This window comes from Protopterus annectens, chromosome 1.part0, assembly GCF_019279795.1.
Source record: "Protopterus annectens isolate FY-2018-M chromosome 1.part0, PAN1.0, whole genome shotgun sequence".
Lineage (NCBI taxonomy): Eukaryota > Metazoa > Chordata > Ceratodontiformes > Protopteridae > Protopterus > Protopterus annectens.
Genome location: NC_056725.1, coordinates 513,256,625 through 513,278,801, shown reverse-complemented (window position 1 = coordinate 513,278,801; position 22,177 = coordinate 513,256,625). Strand labels below are relative to the sequence as shown.

At 42.1% G+C, this 22,177-nt stretch overlaps 1 protein-coding gene across 3 annotated transcripts in view; it reads left to right on the top strand.

Annotated features, from left to right (window-relative positions):
• TJAP1 (tight junction associated protein 1) overlaps positions 1 to 22,177 on the top strand; it is a 1,031,177-nt gene that overhangs the window by 875,261 nt on the left and 133,739 nt on the right. For all 3 annotated transcript variants that reach the window (XM_044061070.1, XM_044061061.1, XM_044061052.1), the window contains exon 8: positions 16,439 to 16,522. In XM_044061070.1, the coding sequence (XP_043917005.1) occupies positions 16,439 to 16,522 (84 nt within the window). The remainder of the gene's footprint in view (positions 1 to 16,438; positions 16,523 to 22,177) is intronic.

Below are 22,177 nucleotides of genomic sequence, written 5' to 3'. Positions count from 1 at the left end.
AGAGCCACAAGGGCGGGAGACTTAAACCTCGACACGGCTATTAATAGGACGTGCTGGAGGGATAGATTCATCACCCAAAGACTCCCTATGCTGTGGAACAAAATCCCGGTACATGTGAGGCAGAGCACCTCGCTGGCCTTGTTCAAGAGAAATCTTGACCAATGGATGGGAGATCGCAGATATACCCCAGGGATTACCTCAGTGTCACTGCTCGACAGAGGCACAGCAAAATAATGGGTATAGTTCCCCATACTAAAGGGTTGGCGTAAGCCACAAAACGATGGGCTAGGCTTGTAAATGCCCTCCGGCAGATAGCCTAGTATGAACCTATGAACCTATAAGAAGTCTTGTAAAGTCCTGTAAAGCTAATTATGAAGCTAAAGTAGAATCCCTAACCGAGGACAGTCATAAGGCATTCTTTAACTACATCCAAAATCTAAAAGGGACTGGCCAGCTGTGTGTTGAATTAGAAGTAGATGGTACCACTCACACTATGCCAGAGGAAATTGCCAACCTGCTAGCTGTCAGACTTGGTGCAAACTGCACCCCCCATCCCCACCAACCGTACCCCAAAGTATACCTGACATTAGTTCTGTACCTAGTATCTCTCGAGATCTTCATATCTGCACTCTCCAAGGCCAAAACACTTCCTCAATGGGGCCAATAACATCCAAGGTTGCTTACTAAGCCATCTAAACAAAACCTAGCTGATGCACTTGCCATTCTGTTTAACTATAGCCTGAGAACTGGCTTTGTACCAACAGAATGGAGAACAGCAACAGTAATCCCCTGGGAACTCTAGACCCATAAGTTTAACCAGCCTCATCTGCAAGGCCATGGAAAGGATCATCATGGACCATATCAAAAAGGACTTAGGTGACCTTCAAACTGTAGACCCAACCCAGTTTGCCTACGTTAAGGGTAGATCATGCTTATTGAACCTGGTAGATGACTTTGAGAAAGTCTCCAAAGCACTGGAGGAAAGTAAGACCATGCCTGCTGCCTATCTGGAACAAGCCAAAGCCTTTGACACAATCCCCCACTCGGTTGTCATTGAAAAACTCTCCCAGCTAGGTGTTAACCCTTGCATCACCAGACTGGTAGCTGATTGGCTCACCAACAGAACACATACTATTAGAGTTGGTGACTCCACCTCTACCAGTAGACCTGTCACCAGTGATGTACTGCAAGGATCTGTACTGGGCCTTTTACTATTTGGACTCTATTTCTCAGAAGTCTAGGTTAAAGCAAATGGCTTTTGGCTTACTAAATTCACTGATAGTTGTAAACTAGGTGCAATCGTGGAGTCCCCTAGTGATAACATATTACAGGAGGGGCTAACACAAACAAATGACTGATGCCAAAGTTGTGGTCTAAAACTAAATGCAAAAAGTGTACTTATCCCATTTGGCAATGGTGCCAAAGTCATGGTCTAAAACTAAATGCAAAAATGTGTACTTATCCCATTTGGCAAAGTGGAATTCCCAGCTAATTACAATATTGATAGCACCCTTCTAAGTTCAAACCCAGTTGTGTGAGATCTGGGAACACAGGTAGCCAGGAATCTGAACTTTGGCCACCAGGTTTCACCGCTGGTAAGGAAAGCCTTCGACATTGCACATCTCATAAGTAAAGGCATCTCATCCAGGTCTAAGGATGTTATAACCCCACATTACTCAACCCTAACAAGACCATTAATACAGTACACTGCTCCCTTCTGCATGTATCTCGCCAGACACCTGCAGCAACTGGATAGACCACAGAGATTTCTTACTAAGAAAATACAGGGCATCCAAACCATGACCTATGAAGATAGACTGAAAGGCCTGTCACTGTGCTCTGCATCATCTAGGCTGCTGAGAGGTGACGTGCCTAGCCTACAGGGTAGTGTGTGAATATGACCTGTTGAAAATGCTGCACAGCCACAAATCAGATGGCACTAGAGTCGCTGTCAGTAGAGATCTCAGCCTTGCCAGTGACATTAACAGAACATGTTTGAGAGGCAAGTATATCTCCCTGAGATTGCTGCTGCACTGGAATAAACTTCCAGTTTATGTGAAGCACAATTCTTCAGTGACCCTCTTCAAACACAACGTGGACAAATGGATGAGTGAATGCAAATTAATCCTGGAGGTGGCACCCATGTTCCTCATGGATTGGTAGTCTGTGCTGATCTGCAAAGTCCATCCATCTAGCCAGGGACAGTTGGGGCAATACGAGATCAACATGGATAGGCTTTAAAGGCTGTAGGGGCACTAACCTAATAACCTCTTATGAACTTGGGAAAAATATTTTATGTCCTTATTTCACTTAGCATACTGAGTTTACCACAGCACTCGCAATGAAAACCGAATATAATGCAAAATATCAAACTGGTAATAAAGGCACATCAACTAAAACATTGGGGCTTGTCTTTAACATGCTAGACCTCTGTCTTCTTTTGAGATTTCCATACACTACTTCGAGGCCATTACAACAGAAGATTCTGTACAAAGCACACCTAAGTCTGCAGTTCTGACCACAGAGCTTCCAGTGTCAACTAGTGCCTGTCTTTAATGCAGAATGTATGCCCCATTGAGATTTCCAAACATGTTCAAGTAGTAACAACTAGGTACTTCGCTGTAAAACACACTTGACTGCAATTCTAATCACAGAGCTTCCACTGCACCACACCTCTGAATTTGACTGCACAGCTTTAGCTGCAGAATAAATGACATTGTAGCCATGCCATATTGGAGCTGATGAGCTTCGTGTTTCACTGTTGCAGTCATCACACTTGGGTTATCCTGCCAGGGGTAGTCCTCAGTCGGCCCGAATACCAGAGGCTTAGTATTTCTGTGTCAGTTGTTGTCACTTCAGGACTGATGTCAAGTCATCAGGGGTATAAAAACATGCAGCCGACACCATTACATCAGTCTTTCTTGCCGAGGAGCCCAAAGCAGAAGCAGTTCAAAGAAGTGTCGGTCGGCTGCTACCTGAATTTTCGTTTCCGAAATTGAATCATCCTGAAGTCTTCTAAAGCAAAGTACCCCGTTGGGGATCCTTTATTGTCTCGCTTGTGGTAAGCAATATACCACACTGAGATTTCCATTCTTACTGCATCACCTGTTTAGGCCCAGAACATGACGTACCTCGCTGTCAGTTTTCTGCTTTGTTCAACGCCCGAACTATTCGTCGTCGGGAGTTTATTTTTGCTAAATATTTTCACACTCAATCTCCGTATTCTGAAATGGCTTCGGTAAGCCATCCGACTACCGATCTGAAAAAATGTAAGGATAAAGACAAGAGACAGACCGCACAGGTCCAAAACTGCTGATGACGCTTCTGGCTAGTTGCCAGTTCGACGGTACTCAGGCGCTTTCGCACCCCCTGATGCCCACTTCGATGGATTCACAGGCCTCTACTGAGACCCGTTCAGAGTCCGGTATGCAGCAAGACTCTTTGACTACGGAACCTGCGGATGTCTCTACCTTGGATGGATCCAGAGCCACTGTGCAAGCGCCGGCTTCTGAGGAAGTTCTTTGCATTACCAATATTCGACAGAAACAGACGACTTCTTTCGCATCTTCAGTTCTTTCTAAAACTACCGAGTTTCTAAGGCCAAGAGTATGAGCTACGCCTAAAAAACGACCACCCAAACTCAAGCGCCTGCTTCCTTGCCACAATCTTTGATGCTTAAAATGACAGAAGACCTGATCATGCTGATTAGGGGAAGCCAGCCATTCCTTGCTTAAAAGAAAGAGACTTATCTCCAGCAGCTATATTTGACCAAGAGTCCGATGCTGAGGTGTCTGAATATGAAGACATGCTATGAGGATTCAGATGCAGAGGAATTCATTCCTTCAGCCTTCCCTCCTGAAGATTTTTCTTTTGGTGAAACCCTACATACATTGAGAGAGCATTTCCACTGGGAATGCCAGGATTATCTTCAGTCCAAAAAGAGGCTCAGGGAATTTTAAGACTTACCACAGCACAGACCCTTAGCTATCCCTCCTGTTCTGGATGTTGTGGATGATGTCTTTATGGAATTCAGTCTAACTCGTGATACTTTAGCCCCTGCTCCAAGGAAACCGGGCAGGTACTATAGAGTCCCTGACTCTCACAAATTAGTCTTCAAAAATCCTTCTGCTGACTCAGAGGTCATCTCCCAAGGACCTAAAGGAATAAAAGCTACTGCAGCTAAGAATCCCACCCCTTCGGACAGGGATTCTCAAGCTTTAGACAGATGGGGTAAAAAATTATACACACCTGCAACTCTCGCCAGTAGAGCATTGAATTGTCAGTTCCACATGCTGAAATACCAGCAACATACTATGGAACTTAATAAGCAAAAATTATCTACCTTTCCTGACTGTGCAGAAAATAAAGATTTACAGGAGCTTATGTATTCTGCAAGCCAAGTCAGCAAACATACCCTGCAATGTGGGTTTGACTCCCTAGAGGCTTCTTGCAGGGCAGCAGTCATAGGTTCTGTATTTAGAAGACATGCCTGGCTTAAGGAGCAGATCTTGTCAGACCATGTTAAATCAAAATTATTGGACGCTCCTCTGAACACGGGCAATCTGGCACCAAAGCGGAAGAGGTTTTAAAAATGATGCAAGAAAAGGCCAAGTCTATGCAGACAAAGATTTTTTGCAAGTGCAGCCTCCAAGATTTAGTAGGCATTGCCCCTCGAAACATTGGTCCTTTCCAGCCCCCTCAAGGCCATCTCAAACTAGACCCAGGGGAAACAGACCCCCCGCCCCCAGATTACAGTCTCAGGGTATGCAGAGATCTAAGCAATGGAGTTACCTCCACTTCTAAAATAGGGAGTGCTAAGCCACCCCCTTACGGAAAGAATTCACAATGACTTCTAAGTTTCACTCCTCACCTCTGCCCAGTTGCTCGTGCCCCTGGGAGGAAAACTTGCCCACCATACAAAAAACTGGACCTCCATCACCAACGGCCGATGGGCCCTCAACATAGTATCCCAGGGGTACAAATTTTATTTCCACACGCTGCCAACCCCAAAAGGGTTCTCAGACCTTCCCCCAAACCAGTGGGCAGAGGCACAAAACCAAGTTCAGTCCCTGCTCTCCATAAGGGCAATTCAGCCTTTTCCTGCAGAACAGATAGGCCAAGGTTTTTATTCCAGACTTTTCCTGGTACCCAGAAAAGAGGGCACCTGGCGCCCAATCTTAGATCTATCCATTCTAAAAAATGCTCACCCTACAGCAGCTTCTTGCTATGCTGACCAAAGATGCCTGGTTAGACACCCTAGACCTAAAGGAGGCCTATCTGCACATCCATATCAGGGACTTGTGCAGGAAATACCTATGTTTCAGGGCATGATCTATGCATAATCAGTTCTCTGCACTTCCCTTTGGCTTATCTACTGCTCCCAGAGTTTTCACAAAATGCCGGGCTCCAGCCATTGCTTATTGCAGACAGAAAAAGATTAATATTTACCCTTACTTGGACGATTGCGTGATTCAGGCAGACAGTCAGGAAAAGCTGTTTCAGCACCTGACATTTGTAAAGGACCTTCTAACCTCCCTGGGGTACACTATCAACGAAAAGAAATCCAAACTAGTCCCCAGTCAAAAAATTGTATTCCTGGGAGCAAGCTTGGACACAGCTTCCCAGATGGCATTCCTTACTCCAGAAAAACAAGCCTATTTGACCGGCTACTTCACTCAAATGGCCACCAGAACCCAGCTATCTGCCAGGAAAATCCTGCAGGCTCTAGGGTTCATGGCCTCCTGCATTCTGCTAATTCCATATGCCAGACTGCATATGAGGAAACTTCAGTGGTACTTAAAAAGCCTTTGGTGCCAACATTCTCAGGACCTGGAAACTATCATACCTATAATACCTTGTCTATGGAAAGAGTTTCTTTGGTGGGTCGCAGCATGCAAACTCAACAAGGGCCTTTCCTTTACACAACCCCATGCCACCCAGACCCTAACCACAGATGCCTTAGACTATGCCTGGGGTGCACATCTGGATGGCAGGTGCATTCAGGGCCACTGGAGCCCAAACCAAATTCATCTGCACATCAACCAAAAAGAGATGCTAGCTGTTGAGCATGCTCTGACAGCTTTCTGGTCCCTACTCTCACCGGAGCCCCTTCTAATAAAAAACACCACCACAGTGATGTGGTACATCAACAAGCAGGGGGCCCACTCTTATCCACTTTGCAGGTTTAGCCATGACCCTGTGGAACACTGCCTCAGCCATGCATATTTACCTACAAGCTCAGTTCCTGCCAGGCAAACAAAACTCTCTGGCAAACAACTTAAGCAGAAATCTCCTAGACCCACACAAGTGACATTTAGACCACAACAACTTCAGCCTTCTGACCCAGAAATGGAATATCCAAAAGTGGACCTATTTGCCTCCCCCTATAACCATCAGCTCAGCAAATTTTGCACCAGGTTACCTCACAGCAAGGCCTGAAAAGTGGATACCCTATCCTTCCAGTGGGCAAACCTCTCAATCTATGCATTTCCCTCTCTGCCTCTTCTTACAAGAGTACTACTCAAGATAAGGCAGGAAAGACCACGGGCAATCGATTGCCCCAGACTGGCTATTACAACACTGGTACCCACTATTGCGCAGTCTATCACCTGTGCCACCATGGCACCTACCCCAGATCCCTACCCTCCTGACTCAGCAGGAGGGACAGATCTTGCATCTACATTTGCAGACCCTGAACCTTGCAGCTTGGCTTATTCCTTGAATTCTCCTCCAGTGGCCAGCTTAAGCAAGCAGGTACTGGATATCATACGTGAAGCCAGACGACCCAGTACAAGGAAACCCTATGCTGGTAAGTGGAAAAGGTACTGTTCCAGGATTCACTCTAAAGGAGTGGATACAGCACAACCCTCCTTGCCTCTCATCCTGGATTACCTAGCAGACCTACTCCACAGAGGCTTGTCCTGCTCTTCCATTAAGATCCATGCCTCTGCCATCTTGGCTCATTACAGCCCTGAGCCACCTCTCTTCTCTCACCCTCTCATCAAACAGTTCCTGAGAGGGGCTAACAACTTAAGGCCACCAAGAAGAAGCCACACCCCTGCTTGGGACCTTAACTTTGTGTTGGTAAAGCTCACGCTTACCCCCCTTTGAGCCTGCAGCGTCAGCAGAGTTAAAATTCCTCTCTTGGAAAACAGCCTTGTTTCTGGCCATCACTTCAGCTAGAAGAGTGTCTGAGCTACAGGCACTTATGGCTGTGGAACCCTTCATTATTTTTCATGCTGACAGGGTCTCCCTCAGGACTAACCCCACTTTTATGCCTAAAGTGGTGTCTAAGTGGTATCCAGTGTGGCTCTCAACCAATCTATCCATTTGCCCACCTTTTTCCCTAATCCTCATAAGGGTGAAAGGATCCTACACTCCTTAGATGTGCACTGACAGCTCAGATTCTACCTGGATAGGACTAAGCCCTTCAGGAAATCTGACCAGTTACTAGTCAGTTTTGCACCAGGGGCAGAGGGCAAAGCCATATCAAAACAAGCCGTCTCCAAATGGATAGCACACTGTATCAATTTTTGCTACAAACACCATGGGGAAATCACCCCGCGGGGGGGTCAGAACACATTCCACTAGGGCAACTTCAACCTCTACAGCCTTTCTCAGAGGAGTCCCTACCAGGGACATTCTGGAAGTTGCTACTTGGAGTTCTGTTCGTACCTTCACCAAGCATTACCACCTGCCTATCTTTTCCAAATCCAGGGCGGGCTTTGCAACAGCAGTCCTGCAGGGCATACTAGCCAGCTCAAACTCTTCTTGACTACCTCCACCCATTCTTCAGCTTTGGGAATCAACCCAAGTGTGATGACTGCAACAGTGAAACATGAAGAACATAGTACACTTATGTACACTTACCATAAATGTAGATGTTTGAGTGTATTCACTGTTGCAGTCCTGGCTTCCCACCTCCAGTCCCCTTGTCTCTCTCTCTTTCTAACACCTTACAGGGCTACTGGTATTTGTTTTTTACTGGTGATGTTTTTCTACCATAACGTAGCTCCCTGTTTGGGGGCTCCTAACATTTGGGGCAAGAAAAACTAATGTAATGGTATCAGCTGCCTGTTTTTATACTCCTGACATCCATCCTGAAGCGACAGCAACCGATGCAGAAATATTAAACGTCTGGTATTTGGGCCGACTGAGGGCTACCCCTGGCAGGATAACCCAAGTGTGATGACTGCAGCAGTGAATACACTCGAACATCTACATTTATGCTAAGTGTACACAATTTTACTATTTTTTTCTGGTAAAACGTATAAGATTTTTTTCTTCTGACAAAAGACAAAATAGGAACTTAAAAAATGGTATATTCTGGTCTTGGTTTTACCCTGCCATTTGTGCAGAATTGAAATACCCCAAGGTAGAAACCAAGCATAGTGCCAGACTGCGATAACAAAAGCCCTCTGAAATATTAGATTTACTGTCTTACTTTGTCGGTTCCCAAAGGCAGTTCATAATAAAATAATTCAGGGACTTTTACTTACTTTGGTATAAAACACACATACTGTACTATCCTAGTGGAACGTGTCCCATCCAAAAGGGTGCACTAACTTTTTACTATGAAAGAATTGCATAAATGGTAATATCCATGATGTTTGATGAAAACTGTTCCCCAACAAACCATATCAATAATCATTCAGATGTGGTCTTGTAACTGCCATTTGTTTTAATGCATCACCTGCCACCCCAAATGCACCCATTCTGTATAATGTTTTACTGAGAAGAAAACAAAGCACACAATGGCCAGAGTAACATATTTCAACTTACTACAATACTTCCAAGATGGCTGCACATTGGGAGAGCTAGAATGAAGCTGTTACTCGGTGTGAAAATATTAACTGAGCAGAGAAGGCCAGTAGACTTGTGTTTATGGATAAATTTCAGTAACTGGCTAGTAAGTGTACTGCCTGGATACTGGGGGAAAAAGAAGTAGATGACCTGGAAAAAAAATCTGCTGCAAAAAGTGAGGCAGAAACACTGACTGAGAAGTTTTGCAGCTGTCCAGCAAAGAAAAGCAATGCAATCTCCATGCATGAATTCAAGTAACCTACCGGAAGATACAAGACAACTGCACACAGACCTGGTTAAAATAAATGAAACATTAGAGTGTATCAACACACGCAACAAAAGGCTGGAAAAATGGAAAAGGCTTTAAAGAAATATTTAGATGAGGTGACAAAGCTGTAAATATCACAGGTCAAAATGATGAAAAGGCTGGCTGAATGAGACTCAGGAAGAGATGTTTAAAAAATTAATAGAATTAGAGGACAGAGCACGTAGGGAAAACCTGAGATTTTCAGCTGTACCAGAGAAGCTGGAAGGAACAGACTGCATTAATTTTTATGAAAGCACAAATAAGCAAATGGACTGGTATTCCACAGCAGGATTGTTAGTTTAAAGGGCACATTGTGTGTATGCTCCAAACCTGGCCAAGAGAAAGCAACCTAGATCTTTGATAGTAAAGATACAATCCTACCCAGCCAAAGGAGTTTATTTTGACAAAACTGTGGCAGAAGGACAAAGTACTAAAAGTGGGAGACAGCAGATTGTTTGTGGAGAATGATTTACTCATTGTACACCAGGCAGAAGAGAAGCAAATCTATTCCACTGTTCAGGGACTGTCGAGGCACTGGTGTGAGATTCAAACTGCTGTACCCAGCCATCTTCAAGGTATTCTTCCCTGGAGGAACAAAATCATTTTTTGGTGAAGTACATGTTAAGGAGGAAATACAAAAGTTTGTCCAACAAAAAGTGAACTGTGAAACAGAGATTCTACTGCTTGTTCTTCTGGTAATATAAAGACCACAGAGAGACTGTACCTGTGAAAAGTTTTCCAGTGTTTTAATGGAAAATGTTGCAGTGAAGGATGGAAGCACAAGTGCTGACTAGAAGAATTGAGAGTATGTTGAAAATGAAGCAGTGACATGATTTGGGAGAGGGAGATGAACAGTAATACAACCAGTACCAATGTGGGATTATAATGCAATAATCATGTATGTGAAATGACAGATCTGGATATATTGGACTTTTTCAGAATTTGTTGGACTTGGGGACACTAACAACATGAAGTACAGCATATGCTTTAATGTTCAAAAAATGCTTTGTGGAGGGGAAGAGGAGGGAGGAGGTTAACTGTAAGCAAATACATTTATTTGTTAGCACTTTTTGTGGTGTATGGTTTTCTTTGCATGCTGTAGCATAAGGTTTTCTCAGTTATTTTTAAGTGTAATGCAGATTGTAAACAGGTGCTGCTGTTTTTTATTTCTCCCTTCTCTCTCTCTCTCTCCAGTTTTAAGAGATGTAGGCAGTGCAATGAAAAAAGTGCGGTTAAAAAAGCATGACAAAAGAAAAATTAATGTACTTTTTCTCATTCTTGCATGGGAAAATGACTGGATTAAGGACCTTAGACTGATTTAGTAACAAGTTTTTAAGAGTAAGCAAGTAAATGAAAAAAAATATTGAATATTATGAGGCTTTTTTCTAGCAAAACCATGTATGCTGAGTAGCAGTTCTGCAGCTGGTCTTAATGTTTCCATGGAGACAATCTGATAAAGTGAAACTGGCTACAGACTGGTGGAGAGTGATTGGCTGAAGTAAAAAAACTGAGAAGAGAAATTAGCTAGGACATAATGTTCTCTGAAAGTATTCAGGGGTCAGTATTTGAAGATGTACATAGATTTGTGTGTTAGTATTAGGATAATAGGGTTTAGTGGGCTATTGGTAAGATGTTCTCCATTAAAGGTTGTAATAATAACTTTTTAATGCAATGATGCTTCCTGTAACATCTTTAAATGTCAGTGGTCTCACAGATAAATACAAAAAAGAAAGAGTGGTGAACTATATTAAAATGTAGAGTGCAAATAGCTATGTTACAGGAGGCAACATTCTTAGAAAGAACTAAACGTGAATTTGATAAAAGAATGTTTGATTATTCAGCAGAATACATGGGACAAAGGAAAAGGAGGAGTACTTATATTAATTGCAAGAGGAGCTCCAGTAGTGATAGAAGAGGATAAAAAAGATAATGGCAGATTTGTAGTGCTAAGGGGCTAGTGGCAAGAGAGGAGGATTATACTGGCATGTGTTTATATTGCACCTGAAACTGTTGTAGCGGAGCTTAAGAAATTCTGGGAGAAATAATCAGTTTTCAGCAAGGAATATTACTTATAGGTGGGGACTAAAATGTGATTTTCAACAGTGAAGATTTGTCTGGAGGACACAGAAGGGAAAGTATAACAAAGGAGGGTAGATATTTCAAGAAATGTATGAAAATAGTTGGCATGGAAGATGTGAATTCGGTAATAGGACATCAGAGTGAGTTTACATATAATTTCTCAAGATATAAAAACTGGGCTAAGCTAGACAGAATTTACATTTCACAGGAACTTGTGCATTTAATTGAAGGTTTTGATATGTACCCAATAACTAGATTTCAGATCATGTGCCAATAGTAACTAAAATAAAAACACAAGGGTAATGAAATAAGTGAAACACTTTGGTTTTCCCACCTATCTGTTGAAAAGAGAGGAATTTAAGGAATGAGTAGTGGAGATTATTCAGGAGCTATTAGAGAGGATAGAAATTTCTTCTGAAAATACAGCTAGGGAGTGGGATAAAATTAAGGTGGAGTTTAAAAATAGGGTGGAAATAAGAGAAGGGGAGCTGTGGTTAAGAAGTAACAAGAATTCTTTAGAAGGGCTGACAAGTGTTAAAGTATTGCAGAATATGGGGAATCTCAGAACAAGAGGAGTATCAACTGCAGAATGCTAAGCAGAAAATAAGGGATTACCTCAGTATTATGCATGAGTTTAGAAAGATTGCTGTTAAGCAACTGTTTTTTGATATCAGTAAAGCACAAGAACTTTTAGCACAACAACTCAGGCAACAGAAAGTCGAAAGAGCTGTCACCACTAATGGTTAGCATAGGAGGAGATGAGATAAAAATTGTGATGTATAACCTATCTAGAGGAAAATCCTCAGGAATGGATGGTATTCCTGTGGAAGTTTGGAAGCTAGGAGGGGAAAAAACTGAAATATGTGGAAGGTTTTGTTTAACACAATTTTAAGAGAAGTACCAGCATCCTGGAAGGAAGCAGTGGTAGCTGTAATATCTAAAGTTGGTAAAGATTCATCAGACCCAGCTTCATACAGGCCCATTTCAGTACTAAACCATGTCTATAAAGTGTTCATGTCTATAATGGCTATAAGAAAGACAAAAGTAATGCCAGTATTGATGTGTGGTTTTGTGGGAGGCAAACATTTGACAACATTAATAGAACATTGATGATCCAGAAGGAAGCAGAATGTACAAAAATTACCATTGTTGCTTGGTCTTGATGCAGAGAAAGCATTTGACAGAGTAAGACGGGACTTTGAGCAAGGGCAGTGGAAGCATTTGCATTTCCTGAAAAAATTATAAGGTTGATTAGGATACATGAGAGATCAGAGGCAAAAGTTAAAGTGGGTGGGGTGCTCTCTGATAATTTCTGCTTGAGCAGGCGAACCTGGTAGGGTGGTCCTCTTTCCCATTTGTTGTTGGCATTATATTTAGAACCACTGACAAAGAAAACAAGGGACTCAGAAATTCAAGGATATCATTGGTATGGTAGTCAAGAAAAGCTTGGCTGTATTTTGCAGATGGATATTATTTTATACCTGACAAAACCAGAAAGACGTTAGTGTTGTGGAACATTTTGAGACAGTTTCAGATCTTTTCAGGATACAGAATTAATGAAGCTAAAACAAAGGCAATAGCAGTAAATTATTTACCCACACATGAATTTGTTCAGCAATATCCGTATTTATGGGGACATAATAAAATAAAGTATTTAGGAGTATATATTAAAAATTATTCTGGTGTGGCAGCTAAAGATATATGGGAAGAGACTAAACAAAATAAATTACAAAAACTGAGAAAATGGAAATTTATATCGATAGTAAGATACAAGCAGTCCAATTGTTTTTAGTCCCTCTAGTCATTCATATTTTTGTCAACCAGAGGAGAAGTTGTGATAGCAATTAATAAAGAGCGGAAGGACTTTATCTGAGAGGGGAAGATGGAAAGAGTCAAGCGCGATAAGTTGATTCTTCTAGTAGAGCAGGGTGGATTGGGATTACTCAATTTGAAGGGGTATTTCAAAGGTGCACAGTTAAGGCTCTGATGCATATCACAAGCAGAAAACTATAATTCAAAGTGGAAAAGGGATACTGTTGAAAGGGGAGGAGGTTAAGAAACAGGGAGAGACTGGGATTTTGGATGCAGGTCTTTAAGGAGAATAACAATAGTCGTACAGAATTTTACATCCATAAAGCAGCAGAAAGTGTTCTAAGAACTAAGCCAACATTGGAATGGAGAAAGGAGATTATGTTGATAGAGATGACTGTAATTAGGGATACACACATTAGGCAAGAGGGGACTAGAATTTATTGGAGAAAACTGGCAAGGGAACCATGGTATTTGGGAGCAAATAACTAGAGAGGGGAAAGTAATAGAAATGGAAGAGGCCAATAATTTATTTGGACTGCAGGTTAGAGATTGCCTTCATTGTCAAGGACTGATATCAGAGTTTTCAGTAGAATCTAGTGCAGAAGCTGCCATTAAAAAAAGGAATAATTAGTGAAGCATATAAAATATAGCATGATAACTGTAAGAATCAATCAGTGGAGGTTAGAAAGGATCGAGGAGAGAGATTGGATAAGTAATTCACAAAGAAACAATGGGAGGATATATATATGCGTCTCCCAAGTATGCAACAAAATCATGAAGATTTAGGATTTTTGCTTGGAAATATTTACATAGCTATTTTTATACCCCAATTAGACTTCAGAGAATTAGACAATAAATGGTGGTGTGATAGGGAAGAAAAGAGGTACTTGGGAACATATTTTCTGGGAGTCCAGTGGGTTGGCGGACTTTAAGGATTCCCTGCGGGATGCACTGTCAGAGATGCTGGGTGGTCGGATTGGTGTGACCAAGTGGATTATTTTTCTGAGCTATGATCCAGAATCTGAATTGCCTAGATATGGTAAGGCCTTGCTGTGTCTAATTATGGTGGCTGCCAAAAAAGCAATTACTAGAAAGTGGAAATCAAAATCTAAACCAACTGTATTAGAAGTAGTCAATATAGTAACAGAGAAAACAACTGGAATTAAGATGTTTAGAAAAGAGGTAGGAGCAGACAACATAGGGAAAAAAACTGGGAATTGTGGGAACAATACATACAGGAGAGGAATGAGGTTTAAAAAAGGCAGGACTTAAATGAGCTATGTAAGGTTTGATTGAAAATGATTGGGTAGATTATAAGCGATGTATAATGTTTGCAACTGGGAGTATGTCAGTATGGTTTGTGATGTACAATGCTTGCAACTAGGACTGTCAGTGTGGTTTGTTTTCATTTTTATAAATGTATGATTGCTTATGTCATAAGTGATGGTTTAATAAAAATGTTTCTTGTTTAAAAAAGGGGGAGAGCAGGACTTGAATAATTTATGTAATGTTGCTTAGGTTATATGTAGCAATATATGTGAAGTGTAATGTTTGTTAATTTAATACAATTTGATTAGTTTTGTATAAATGTAAATTTGCCTATGTCACAAGTGATGATTCAGTAAAGGTGTTTAACAGTAGTAAGTTGAAATATTTTTTGTAGACATGTACACTTACTCCCAACAAGTCATACAATTTTTATTCAAGATTGACTGAAATAATGGCCCTGTGTTTTCACATGCAGCATTCCTTCTCACCCCTTCCCCAAAAGATGCTACCTTCTGTGTACGGCTTTGACTGTGAAGAAAATGAAATATGCAATGGCTGGAATGATATAGTTCAACCTCTTGTTTATTGACATATCTGTACGTACACGCACACACACACACCATCCCCCTCAAACTAGTCATATCTCTGATTGTTTTGCATGAATTGTGTACTTTTCCTTTGATTTTATGCTTGGCCAGTCACACCTGCATACAAACAGCCACTTTTGGCAATCATGTCTCGTGTGATTGCCAAAAGTGGTTAAATACTACATAATGTATTTCCACTTGCTGCTGTACTATATGGCACTCCACCCCCACACTGATTATCATAAAAAGTTTAAAAAAATAAATAAATAACTACAAGTGAATGGGGCTGTGGGCAGTGTGTGCATTCACCATTCTCCATTCTCCAGAGATCTGTCTGGGTTGCTGTCAGAAGTGAAAAAGCAAATGTGAATGATTACATCAAATGTATTTTGACTTGGAGCTTTCATACATTGTTCTATATCTGCATCCCCCAACCAGGCCACAGCTGTGAAAGAAGGTCCAGTCCTTCCACATACATAAGTTATATATGTAACATAACTGATTGGCAGAACTAGGTCTATCTTTTCATATATGACTCTCATCCTTCCCACTACCATTCTGATGTGACTTTGGAAGTACTTCCTGAGAAATTTAGGTTCCTACCTCTGTTTCTTTTTTCCTCGTGTTCTTCCTTCCATGGGCTAACATGCCTGAAGAGGGGTCCTTCTGTACTCAGACTTGTGGCAATGAGGAGGAGGTAGGTGGCCTGGGAAAGTTTTTGGTGTTGAACTGCCCGAGTTCTGCCCGCCTCAAGTACTAGAGAGCAAGGAAGGTAAGCCTGGTCTTGCATGTCTATTATTATGGTAAGTACATAACTTTCATTTATTTTACATAGATCCATAATTAAACTTAATGTACAAAATTGTAAAGTCTTTGATATTTAGAACATTTTTAGGCTGGTGGTAATCTTACCAGTGACTTATCTTATTGTGACATTTTTTGCTCAGTTACCATTTTGTAATTTGTCTAATTGAAACTCATGCCCATTTCTGAGTTTTTTCTCTTAGAAATGTTTTCATTAGTGTTCACTGTCATATTACCACCGCATTCCCTTTAGCGAGTAGTTTGGTTTGCATGCACTTTATTTAGTTTTGGAGTATGGTACAGACTATAACAGTGGTGTGTCATACATAATGTTTGAGTGAGTTTTGTGGAATGGAGAGGGAGATTCTAAGGTTGTTGAAAAACTTTGTAAAGTTAGGTTTTTGAATGCTAATGTGTAGTTTCATCACCTGTGTCATTGACATGCACTTGTTTACCTGTGGATAGGTTCACACACGTGCACACAATTTTCTTAAAAGCAGAAACTGCAAATTAAAACAAATGGAAAAAGCAAAGAATTAAGAGATTTAGTAACTATGTCCAGAAAAACCTTGAATAGAGATTTTTCTAAAACAAGACGAACAGAATCCATCATCGGTTTAGTTCATTTTATTAGATCAGGGCTGTTATTTTGTCCTTCAGTTATGCTAAACATTATGTTTTGAGTAAAAAATTAATTTTGGTCATTCATCATTACAAATTGTTAAACCATGTTCACATGCTTGAAGTCGCAACAAATACATCTGTGTTTGTATTCTAGGAGCGCTACCGATTAGACTGTAATCTGGCTGTACAACTGCTCAAGTGCAACAAGTCTCATTTTAGGAACCATAAATTTGCAGATGTAAGTATGTGGATTATTGCCTTTACCAGTCAGGTTATGTATTTTCATTACCAAGCCCGTTTTACTTTGAAATTATATCATGACCTTGTTTAACTTTGAAAACTTAAATGATTGTAAACTTAATGTGTTCCTTTTTTTATTATTAATTTGTTGCATTTAGAGTATTTTTAATACAAGTGCTATAGAGTCACTTTTAGAATTATTAAACATTTTCATTGTCTGGAGTACATCTGGTCTTTATCTTCATCCCCCTTTTTCCCATTTTGTATGTGGTATCAAGGTGTCTTGCCAGCAGTCACCATCTCTCGATTCAGTGCTGTACTTTTACCTTCCTTGACAGCTGTGCCGCACTGTCACAGGTATTTCATAATTGATCCATCTCTTTGCTGGATGCACTTGTTTTCTCTTGCCTTCTTCCTGAGTGTCCCAAATCATCTTCACCAGATGGTCTTCTGCTTTTATGTATATGTGCCCAGACCACTACAATCTGTTCTCTTTGATCTTCTCTGCATTTGGAGCTACTTGGGCTCTAATGTCCTCATTTCTTCATCTGTCCCACAGTGTGCATTCTACAGCATGTCTCAGGCAGTTTGTCTCCATCACTTCAAGCTTCCTTGACTGCTCTGGCTTTACTGCCCGGGGTTTCTGTATCGTACAGTAGTACTGGTCACATCACTGTTTTGTACACCCTGTGGACCGGTGTGAAGGTTGTTGCTGTCCACCCTTATGAAGAGTGCCTGACTACCTTCTTTATCTTTGCCTTGCAACCTGATAGTTTTTGTGCAGTTTACTGAGTCACTTTCCAGAAGTCAGAGTGCCTCTGATGCCTGGTTCTTTGCTATTACAACTCCTGTCTTTGTCTCTTTGTTAGCCAACCAGTATTCCTTCCTAGCCTGGTCCATCTTTTCTGTATTCCACTTTTTCCTGCACTCCTCACTTCTTTTAATGACTTCCTAGATTAATGTATTCCACCACCAGCTTTCTTTATGTACCTTACTTCCATACCTGGCTCAGCTGTGTATCTGTTCTGTCTTCATGTATGCTGTTTGGAGGCTCTACCATTCTTCAACTCCACCTATTTCCTTCTCAATCTGAAGTACTAGAACCTTGAGTAATTCCTTGAACTCCTGTGCTTTCTCTCCAATCACCTTGCAGGCCTTCAGCTTAGTCTCTGTTGACCATAGAGCCTTCTCTGACCACTTCTTGCAGTTGATTGTGGCAGACAGTGGTTTATGCTGTGAGCTGTTTCGCTGAGGATGACTTTGCAATTACTGCTTCTATCCCAGTGCCCTTTCTGTACTAGGAGGAAGTCTGCCTCAGTTGCAGATTGTCCACTCTTATGTGTGATCTTGTGACTATCCTCCTTGCTGAACCATGTGTTGGCCACCATCAAGACATTTGCCAGACATAAGTCTAGAATGGCCTCTCCTCCTCTATTCCTGTTGTGCCCCACCCATGTGGACCAAAGCAGTCCTTGTATCCTGTTAATGTCTGTCCCAGTATGTGCACTGAGGTCCCCCATTGTCAACAGTAGATCTTACAACAGCTTACGGAATGTACTCTTTTCCCCACTATCACAGCCCTCCTGCGGGACATAGGCTGAGATTATGAATACACTAGAGTCTGATTAACTTTATTCTTTCACTAATTCTGATACATCAATCACTGTCTTCTAAAGCCTCTCTTTCACCACAATTCCTATACAATTTCTAGTATGTCTTCCTGAGCAGTAGATTCTGGATCCCAAGCCAAGTAGCTTTGCTACAGTACTCTTCCATCTTGTCTCCTGGATTCAAAGGCTGTCCAGCCTCCTCCTTACCATTTTGTCATCCACTTCCAAGCTGTGCTCTGTCAGTGAACCTACAATGAGAGTAGCAATTCTAATTACATGTTTAGCAGGTTAATTGTATATTCTTCGTGTCTCACTGTTGCAGCCATTACATTTGGGGTTATCTGCTTTGCAGTAGCCCTCAGTCTTGGGTCCTGCATCGGTTGCTGTCCCTTCTTCCAGGACATCAGGTCGGCAGGGGTATAAAACATGCAGCCGACGCCATTACATCTGTCTTCTTGCTGTGCGGTGCCCAAAGCAGAAGCAGTTCGCAAGTGCCGGTCGGCCGACTCCTGAAATTTTCGTTTTCGAGTTTCAGAGCCAAAGTCTTCAACTAAAGTTAAGTACCCCATTGGGGAAACTTTTTCTTGCTCCTTACCGATGTCAGTAAAAGTTAATAATTGCATTACTTGTGGAAAGCAAATACATCACAAAGATTTTCATTTGTACTGTAATCCTTGCCTAAGCCCTGACCACAACGTGCCTTGCTGTCTGTTTTGTGCTTTATTTAAACAGCGCACTCTCAGTCGTCTGTATATTTTCGCTTCTAAATATTTTGGTTCTCTGTTTAATTATCCAGAAATGTCGTGGGTTAGCCTTCTGACTACCGGGATTCTGAAAAAACGCAAAGATAAAGGCAGAGACAGGCTGCCGAGGTCCAAAGCTGCCGACGACGCTTCTCCTAAGCCAGTCGCCAGTTCGCCGGTACTCAGTGAGGCGCTTTCGCAGCCCCTGATACCCGCTACTTTTGACTCGCAGGCCTCTACTGAGACCCATTCGGAGTCCAGTATGCCGCGAGATGCTTCAACTGTGGAACCTGCTGATGTCTGTACCTTGGATGGGTCCGGAGCCACTGTGCAGGCACCGGCTTCTGAGGGTGTATTCAGGCCTACAGACTTGCATATTAAACCGATGCCTCCTTCTTCATTTAGGCCAAAATCTCGAACCATGCCTAAGAAACTGACACCCAGGCCGCATGCTCAGGCCTCTATGCCTAAAAAACAAATGATAAGAATGGCTGAAGATCTTATAACTCTAATCAGGGGAAGCCAACCCCCCCCCCTTCTAAGAGACCTAGGGCTGAATTTGTTTATGAATCTTCGGAACAGGATTCTGATTTTAATGATTCGTCTGATGATCTGGATTTGCCCTTATCTACTTTTGAGGATTCTGATGCAGAGGACTCTATTCCCTCTACTTCCCCTCCAGAGGAGTTTTCTTTTGGAGAAACCTTACATACTCTAAGGGAGCATTTCCACTGGGAAAGCCAGGATTTTTCTGATTCTAAAAAGAGGCTTAGGGATTTCTTACTCCTGCCTCAGCATAGGCTTTTAGCTATACCTCCTGTACTAGAGATTGTTGATGATGCCTTTTCAGATTTTAGTTTGGCCCCTAATTCTTTGCCTCCTGCTCCCAGAAAACCTGACAGATATTACAGGATTCCTGATTCTCGCAAGTTCCTTTTTAAAAATCCTGTTGCGGATCCAGAGACTGTTTCACAGGGACCCAAGAGCATTAAGGCTTCTACTGCTAAAAATCCTACCCCCTCTGATAGAGACTCTAGGGTGCTGGATAGATGGGGTAAGAAAGTTTACACTTCTGCAAACTTGGTCATTAGGGTTTTAAACTGCCAGTTTCATATGTTAAAATATCAGCAACATGTTATTGGATTACTTAAACAGAACATGATGTTAATGCCTGACTCTGCTGAAAATAAAGAATTACAGGATTTAATGCATTCTGCTGAACAGGTTGGAAAACATACTTTGCATTGTGGATTAGATTCATTAGAGGCCTCTTGCAGGGCTGCTGTTACTGGGTCTTTGCTCAGAAGACATGCTTGGCTTAAGGAGCAATCTTTGCCAGATCATGTTAAAGCTAAATTGTTGGATGCTCCCCTAAATCAGGACCGCCTGTTTGGCAACAAGGCTGAGGAAGTTCTTAAAAAGATAGAAGATAAAGCTAAATCTATGCAAACTGTTAAAGATTTCTTTCAAGTTCAGCCTCCTAGATTTAGTAGGCACTGGCCCTCTAAAAATTGGTCCTTTCCAGCCCCTTCCAGGTATTCTCAAGCCAAACCCAGACACAGCAGAAACCCCAGGTTTCAGTCCCAAAGGACAAACAAGACTGGGCAGTGAGGGGTTTCCGTACCCAAACCTGGGAGCAGCAAGATTCCCCCTATGGAAAACCGTCTCAATGACTTGCTTTTAAGACTTCCAGGCACTTCCCAACTGAATGCTCCTTTAGGTGGAAAGATTAGTCTGCAGGCCAGAAACTGGGAACTCCTTACCCAGGACAAATGGGTTCTAAATATGGTGTCCCAAGGATATATATTTCATTTCCACACGTTACCAACACCAAGCGGGTGGCCAGATCCACCCCCAAATCAGTAGGCAGAGGCCCAAAATCAGGTACTCTCTCTCTTAAACATGGGGGTTATTCAGTTGATACCAGAAGAGGAAAAGGGACAAGGTTTCTATTCGAGACTTTTCCTGGTACCCAGAAAAGGCAATATGTGGCGTCCTATCCTGGACCTTTCCATTCTAAACACATTCCTGGTGAGTCCAAAATTCAAAATGCTGACTCTTCACCAGCTGCTTCCTATGCTAGGCAAGGATGCATGACTGGCAACACTGGACTTAAAAGAAGCATACTTGCACATCCCTGTCAGGAAGTCTTGCAGAAGATACCTACGCTTCAAAGCAGGCTACACGCACTTTCAGTTCTCTGCATTGCCCTTTGGCTTATCTACTGCACCCAGGGTATTCATAAAATGCCTATCTCCAGTCATTGCATTTTGCAGGCAAAGAAATATTCAAATATACCCATACCTGGACGATTGCCTAATTCAGGCAGAAAGCAAGGACATTCTCTTCAATCATCTGGCCTTTGTTCAGAGGGTACTGACTTGTCTGGGGTTCACCATAAACGAAAAGAAATCCCACTTGGTACTCTGTCAACAAATTATATTCCTGGGAGCAGCTTGAATACAACTTCCTAGATGGCGTTCCTCACGCCAGAGAAATGGATACATTTGACAACTTACTTCTAACAAGTGGCCACAAAAACCCAGCTATCTGCAAGGCAAATACTGCAAGCCTTGGGGTTCGTGGCCTCGTGCATTCTTCTAATTCCATATGCAAGACTGCATATGAGGAAACTACAGTGCTGAATTCAGGGCTGTGTTACAAGATGTTCTTCATTCCACATTGCTGCAGTCCTAACCATTGGGTAGTCCGCTGTCCAGTCGGCCCGAATACCAAAGTATATGGCTGGGGTCGTCGGTCAGAAGCGCGATGTCCTGATGTCCAGGGGCGTAGGGGCATGACTGACATCACGACATATCCCTCCTTCTTTTTGCGCGCGCCCAGTGCAGCGACAGTGCAGCAGTTGCAGGTTGAAAAATTTCCAAAAAGTTTGTTTCGAAGTTCATCAAAGTTGGAATCAAAGTTGGCTACAACATTTTTTTTTTCTTTTTTCTCTTGCCTCGGTATTTAACGAAAGTGTGAAAAATAACTGTATTTCTTGTGGGAAGTGGGAAGCAGATACCTCAGCATTACCTTGTTACTTTGTGTATACTTACCCTTTGTTTTGCGTTGTTGGTTGTTGTGCTTGCTAGCTCTAAGAATTACACACGCGCAATTAGCAATTAAGAGAAGGTTAGACTGTTGTTGGTTTAAATTAGCCATTATGCAATGCCGTGTCACGCGGTAAAGGATGCTCCCAAAAAACTAAAGACAAAACAGCCCAACCTAGTTGGAACAAACCAGTCCCGTCCGGGAACACGTTTTACCCGGACGTCGGTTCCAGGAGGAGCCAGAGTTCTT